The following is a 7,337-nucleotide window of genomic DNA, read 5'->3' as shown; positions in this document are numbered from 1 at the left end:
GGTAGTGTTTGGTACGTAGACTGGATGAGACAGGATGGGACGGTACGGGACATGACGGGACGGTACGGGACAAGATTAATTGTCTGTCCTATGTTTGGTACGATTAGGACAGAACATGACAAAATTATTAAAATGATCATATTACCCTTAAATGTTGTTAAATGTTATTTTATATCATATAATGATTATAAAATGACGACAAATCAACCAAAATATTGTCATTTTAACTTTAGTCCCATGTTGTTCCACATTTTTTGGTGGAACAAGAAATATCAAGATTTGTCCCATTAAAATTAAAAATAGTGCCACCTTATCCCATGTTTTTTTTGTCCACGACATGCCAAACATGAGACTTTTTTTTTGTTCCGTCATGTCCCATGTAGTCTGCATATCAAACGCACCCTTAAGTACCCGAGTAACTGGTTGAAGACTAATTTTAGATTAAAAAAATAAATGTCACTAACCACGTCAGCAAATAATACTGAGTTGGATACCATATTACTCGCCACATCAGCATGATAACCGGTTAATGCTTTGACCAGTTACTTGGGTACTTAAATGTTTAAAACTTTACATCTTAGGTATCAAAATGGAAGTTTTAAAAGTACATTATCCAAAATATGAATCAAGTTAAAGTACGTTACTTTTTTATGTAATTGTTCATGGATAAATAATATTTTATTAAATATATTATATATTTTAATAAAATAATTAATTTTATAATCTTTAAAATAAAAAATCACAAAATGATTTTTTATTGAGATTTTTATTTATATATTTTTTTTCAGAATTTGTGTCGGAGATGCTAGAATCCGAGACATGTATGGTTGGCAAAGCAAAGTCCAACAAATTACGTCCCCATTTTTGCTTACTTTCATAGAAAAGAATGGGAAACGTCAATGCAAATTTAATTATTACTCTTATAATAAATAATATATAAAAAATATTAGTAGCTTGTGGGTTGGATTGATCGGATTGAAGACATTTGAACAACACAACCCAATGTTTGCGGTTTGAAAAATCTTAAACCCAACCCAACTCGAACCAAAGTGCAACCCAACCCGTGCGTTGTGGTCGGGTTAGTCGGTTGATACTTTGGTATATTAAAATATTCTTCTAATATAGAATATGTTATCTCTCTACTCATAATTTCTTTTTCAACATCAACCATTTGATACAACTTATCCATACTTCTTACGTATATCACATTCAATTAATTTTCTCAATTTACATATATATGTTCACAGTTATTGAACATATATACGAATGGGTTATATGAAGATGTAAATAGATTGAAAATATGTGTATATGAAGAGCATACATGATAGTCTAAGAGGTTGTTTTTTTTAAAAAAAAAACTCTGAATACCCTCTGAAGTCTGAATCAGTCAGACCTTTGGGTATTCAGTGTGTTTTTTTTTCAATTAAAAGCTTAAAAGCTATGATTAGGTCTGAATCATTTAGAGAAAAACTAAACCCTTTCTACTTCAAAATGTGGTGGTGTATGATTTCTGTTTTGGTTCTCTTTGCTTGGTTGATTTCTGTGTTGGTTCTTTTTCTGTTTTGATTACGATATTTCATACACTGTGTATGAAATAATCACTGTCAAAGGACATACATTGATCTCTCTTCCCGGCTTTCAAATAAAGCACCTTCATTTAGGGCGTGTAAGTTGAAATTTTAAATTACAAGTTTGCCTTGGAACTCCCAAATTAACAAAGTTTTCACAGATATCCCAAAAATGACACTGTTTTTGATAGCCTCTAATTAAAACCTCTGTATGACTGAGATTGATCCTCACGGTCATCAACGTTTTTGTGGTTCTCATTTGATTACCGTCCTAAAATGATGATATTATTAGTTAATAAAAGGAATGCGATAATAAAGTATAGAGTAAACTACAAATTTGATCTCTGTGGTTTGTCAAAAACAACACTTTTATTATATCAAACAATTTAAATTTTTATAAAGTTATAAAACTAAAAAGAAAACAAGAACCATTTATATCAAACTTATAAGAAGAATGATATCAATAGTGCAGATCAGTATTAATCTTTTGAGTCTCTTTACTCATTATTTTTTTCAATCTGTAAATAACTGATGTTCGACTATCTGTGCACGAGAATGAGAGTAAAGATTTACTTATTAGGGTTTTAGTTTTTACGTTTCCTTTTAATGTTTACGTAAGTCTTAAGTGTCGTCCATAATTATCATTTATCCCTCAAGTTATATGTTTAAAGTACCAGAAAGTCTCAGGTTCAAATCCAAAGAGAAATAAAAATCCTCTTGTGGCCACGGAGGTTCAAATACAGTGACTATGGGCTATATGCAAAGCAGGTGGTCGCCCTGGGATTAGTCGGCTCGCATAGCGGGTTGGATATCCAGGTTAATGAAAAAAAGATTAATAAAAATCCCATGCCTTACTCAATAACGTGACATAACTCACCATAACACGTTATAACAGAACTCAAGTCTTAAAGCAGAGCCACACGAAGCCAAGACTAGGTGTCGTAACGCGCTATAACGAGTTATTTTGAACCACTGTCATTGATACTGATGTTGATTTTAACAATGTCACGAATCGACAACACGAACAGAAGTTGAATCAAACATACTAATATGTTATGTTTCTATGTTTTGGATGTGATCATGGAGCTTTGTACTCGTATCAAACACGTAAACCTCCACGTTACATACAAGCGTTGTCGTTTAGTAGCACTTGTGATTTGATGGAGCAACGATACCCCATTAAAGAGATTGAAGACATGTTCATTAGTTTCATCGTGGTTGATTGTCTATGACAATGCTTGAGGTATTGTCAACTTTACAGATATGATATTTGGTGGCAACTGCTTTTATAAAAACATGTGCTTCATGAATTCTTAATAACAGATACTGTTTTTTAACTAATTCACAATTCAATTTCAGATGCGTGTTAAATGTTTAAGTCAATGTATTTATGTATCAGCTATTTTTTCGTGATTGTACAGTGCGTTGATTTATGTTACCAATTTGGTGGCATGAACAGATGTACACCTAAAATTGGTGTTAATTGACCCATACAATTTTCAAAAACTCATATTTATTTTATTGTATGAATTTTATTCTTTTAAATACATTTCTTCTTTTGACCATTAAAATTTTATATCAAATTATGACCTGTTACCAGTATTTATGGTATATAATATATTATTGGTCTGTAGTAGTTTAGTTTCTTTCAGTTTTCTAACATTATATGGCCAAATACTTCATCCCTTGTTTAACCAGATATGTTAAAAGAGTAAGGGGTTGTTTGTTTACCTCTTAATAGTTTCATTAAGAGACAACCTCTGAACCGTTACGATGTGAATCTTGTTTGACAAAAAAAAAATATGTCTCTTAATGGTTCTAATATATTCTGAATGATTTTGCAACATGTGTCTCCCTTAACCATTCAGCGTTCTAATTTTATTGTGAACAATTACCAAACAATTATATTACATTTTACACTATATCATGAAAGTCTTTTAATCATTCTGACCACTTAATCATTCTGTCACAAACCATCCAGCAACTACCAAACAGCCCCTCGATTACAAATTTAGTCCATATGAGGTCAGAGCTTCAAACCTCAACACGGGTGAGGAATGTGTGTGAGATTATTTGTTGCATTTGTCGTATATAAATATTATATACTTCAAAAAAATGATAAAATTATAGAATATTTTAACAATATAATTAACGTTCAAAGCTCTAAAAAGGCAATTTGTTGGAATTCATAGTAACTTTTTTTATTCAAAATATTCTAACTTTTGATTTTCTAAAGAAATTATAAAAAATCTGTTGCAGATACTCTTATATTTACAATTTATTGTTGTTTTCGTCTATTTGATTTATAATTCTGCTATCATATTTAAAGATGGGAGTTAAACTCACCGGTGAAAATAACAATGAATTATAAATCATAGGATGAAAACAAAACAAAAACAAAAGTCAAAACTTTTTAACGAATCACGTACACGAAAAAGGTAATTTAGAGGGTGTTTGGGATTGCTTATTTAAAACAACTTATGTTTTTTTGTGAAAGTGCTTATTAACTTATATAGTATCAAACCGGAGTTTCGTAAAAAGTGTTTGGATTAGCTTATAGCGGTACCAAAAAAACAACAAGTTGATAAGTTGTTTTTTTAGTGTTTGGCAAATTTTGCTTATTTATGTAAAATGATCAAAAATGACATTCTTCCATATTAATGACTTATGGAGTGTTTGAGATTGCTTATTAATTTATTTGATTTTTTAACATGTAAAAATTAACAAACATTAATAAAACAAGGCTAAAATGATAAACTGCTAATAATCAGTTTTTGACAAGTCAAGAATGATTAACTTATTAAAAACTGTTTATCATCGGTTTGACACCGGTATAAGCAATTTTAGTTTTTCTCATTCAAACACTAACATTTAGCTTATTACCAATATCAGACTGAAATAAGTCAAAAAAACCCTTAAAATAAGGAATCCTAAACAGTAAACACTACTCTAAGACAAATTTAAGTTTATAAAAAAAGCATTTTTGAACCACAATCTCAAACAAACCTGATCGTCCCATGCACGTGATTGTAAACCTTTTTCTTTCCAAATTTTTCCACGTGTAACGATGTAATTGGTTAGGTTTTGTTTTTTAAAGATAAAATATAAAAAATATGACTTCAACAAAAATATTAAAAAAATATAACATAATTCATGTTTTTCATTTCCCTACAAATAGAATTCAATATTGATATATTTTTATCGACCAATCTTTCTTTTCATTTCAATGCTCTTATTATCTTGTAAATTCCAAATTTTTTAGTTTTTCTTAATGTTCTGTTATGGATCCAAACTTCCCAATTTTTTTAAACTTTTATACTTAAAACAAAAAATAATAATAACTGGTTGAAAAAGATTGTGAGTAAACATAGTAAAAAAAATGAGATTGGTTGAAGTTGAAAATCGTACAGGTGGATGAGAGAGAAAATAATATTTTAATTAAGATTAAGTTGGAAGAGATTGTGATTAAAGATAGACAGGGCCGTCCCTTAGCATGTTAAATGTGAGATTTTGAACAGGGCACCCAAAATTTTGGGGCCCAAACTTGTGTTTAGGGTCTTTTTATCAACCTATGTAAAATTATAGCCGAAATTATTTAAGTTCAAATTATTAATGGTTTAGGTTTTGGTTCAGATTGTTAATCGTTTTAGGTTTAGCTCATTTTTGTTTTTAACATATATTCTCTGTTATCTCATTTATATAATGCAATCAAAAGTTTTAGATGTAGCATGACCTTTATAAAGATTGGAACGTCCCTGAAGATAATATTAGCATCTTAAAGAGATTAATGAGACTCACAACTTATTTAGTCAACTATACATGACTATTTAATAGTGACTTAAAGATATAGAAAGTGACTTATTCAGTAGAATTCTATGGGTAAGCTTAATTCAGAAAACCAAGTTTTTTTTTTCATACTTGTTAATACCCAATAAAAAAACATGATCCCTCCCAAAAAAATATTCTCAATCTATACATATAGATTAATTAATACAGACAACTTTATTAATAGGGTTAAAAAAAGACCAAAAAATCGGTCCCGATCTTTGATTTACTATTCATAACCGGTCCCGACCAAAAACTCATAGGTCGGTCTCCATGGTTTGTAACAGGTCCCGGTCCCTGTCCGGGCCCATTTTTTTTTCAAAAATTAATTTAGCATGTAAAAAAAAGTATCCTTTGAATTTTTTTTTCCTTTTTGAATAATATCTTATTAAAATATTTTTTAAAATTTCTAATTGGGTCATTTTAAAAACACTTTAAAAATATTTATTTAATTTTTTTTACACAAAAATGTAATAAATGTTTTTATAATTACGTTTTTTTTTAGATTTAATATTAGAACACTTACACACACTTGAAAAACATTAAAAAGAACTTGTAAAGCTTAAAAAAACTTGAAGTTCTTGGTAAAAAGAAACTTGACCATCTTGTAGAAATATTGAAAAATTGAAGGACTGTTTACCAAACACTTACTCAGTAAATATTTACCTGTCAAATTCAACACTATCATTTACTTTCGGGGTAAAATTTTAGTCAGCAAAAATAGCATCGTATGCAATAATTTACCTGATAAACGTTGACCGTGGAAGGAGCCATTGCTTTTACTTACCAGGTAAGAATCTTGGCAGTTGCATCGCTCTTACCAGATAATATTCTTGATACTTGACATATTCACTCGATAAAATAATGTAACTTGGGAAACACTTACTCAGGTAAACGTTTGATAAACGGCCCCTTAATATATAATTCATAAAAAAAATCGGACCTATGTATAAATAGTCCTGATCCCATGCCGCACCGAGACGTGCATTTCGATAAAAATCGTAATCAGTTGCAGAGGAGCACCGGGCCGGTTTCGATCCATTCCAGGCCCATTTAATCATCTCTACATCAAATTCAAATATATGAAAATTTTGATGGGCCCAAAATCAACAAAACGGGCCCAGATACCCAAACCCAGTCCATCTAATCATATTTAACCCACAAAACCCTAGCCATGTCAAATACTCCTACTTGTGCTATTCGTTCCTTCTTTCAAACCCTCAATTCACAACAGCAGCATACGAATTCGCCGGAGAAATGCCACCAAAGTTCGATCCATCTCAGGTCGTTGACGTCTACGTCCGAGTCACCGGCGGTGAGGTCGGTGCAGCATCTTCACTCGCCCCCAAAATCGGACCTCTAGGTCTGTCTCCGAAGAAGATTGGAGAAGACATTGCAAAAGAAACCGCCAAGGACTGGAAGGGATTGCGTGTCACTGTCAAGCTTACCGTCCAAAACCGTCAGGCCAAAGTCTCCGTTGTTCCATCCGCCGCTGCTCTAGTGATCAAAGCACTAAAAGAACCCGAACGCGATCGGAAGAAGGTGAAGAACATCAAACATTCGGGAAACATATCGTTAGATGATGTTATCGAGATAGCGAAAGTGATGAGACCGAGATCGATGGCGAAGGAGTTAACAGGAACGGTGAAGGAGATCCTCGGGACGTGCGTTTCAGTTGGATGTACCGTTGATGGAAAGGATCCTAAGGATTTGCAACAGGAGATTGCTGATGGTGATGTGGAGGTTCCTCTAGATTGATGGAGTACGTTTTAGGGCTATAATTTTGCTGGTATTTTCGTCTCGTTGTAAGTGTTTCTAGCTAGGAATTTTGAAAGCGATTGCTTGCTTTTGATATATCAAAACGAATCCTATCTGAAACATCTTCGTTGAATTCAGATGAATGATTTGAAATGGTATCATATGATTTGAACCCCCCCCCCCCCC

At 31.9% G+C, this 7,337-nt stretch overlaps 1 protein-coding gene across 1 annotated transcript; it reads left to right on the top strand.

Moving 5' to 3' along the window:
• Positions 1-6,582: 6,582 nt before the first annotated feature.
• On the top strand, positions 6,583-7,300 carry LOC112519588 (60S ribosomal protein L12-like). The gene has a single exon (XM_025127786.1). The coding sequence runs from the start codon at positions 6,651-6,653 to the stop codon at positions 7,149-7,151; it is 501 nt and encodes a 166-aa protein (XP_024983554.1). The 5' UTR covers positions 6,583-6,650; the 3' UTR covers positions 7,152-7,300.
• The last annotated feature ends 37 nt before the right edge of the window (positions 7,301-7,337 follow it).

This window comes from Cynara cardunculus (assembly GCF_001531365.2).
Source record: "Cynara cardunculus var. scolymus isolate 2C chromosome LG 10, CcrdV1, whole genome shotgun sequence".
NCBI classification, from domain to species: Eukaryota; Viridiplantae; Streptophyta; class Magnoliopsida; order Asterales; family Asteraceae; genus Cynara; species Cynara cardunculus.
Note: the sequence above shows the minus strand (reverse complement) of the source record. Positions and strands in the feature narration are given on the sequence as shown.

Coding starts and splice junctions, on each gene's coding strand:
- LOC112519588 (XM_025127786.1), top strand. CDS start 6,651: ATGCCACCAAAGTTCGATCCATCTCAGGTCGTTGACGTCTACGTCCGA.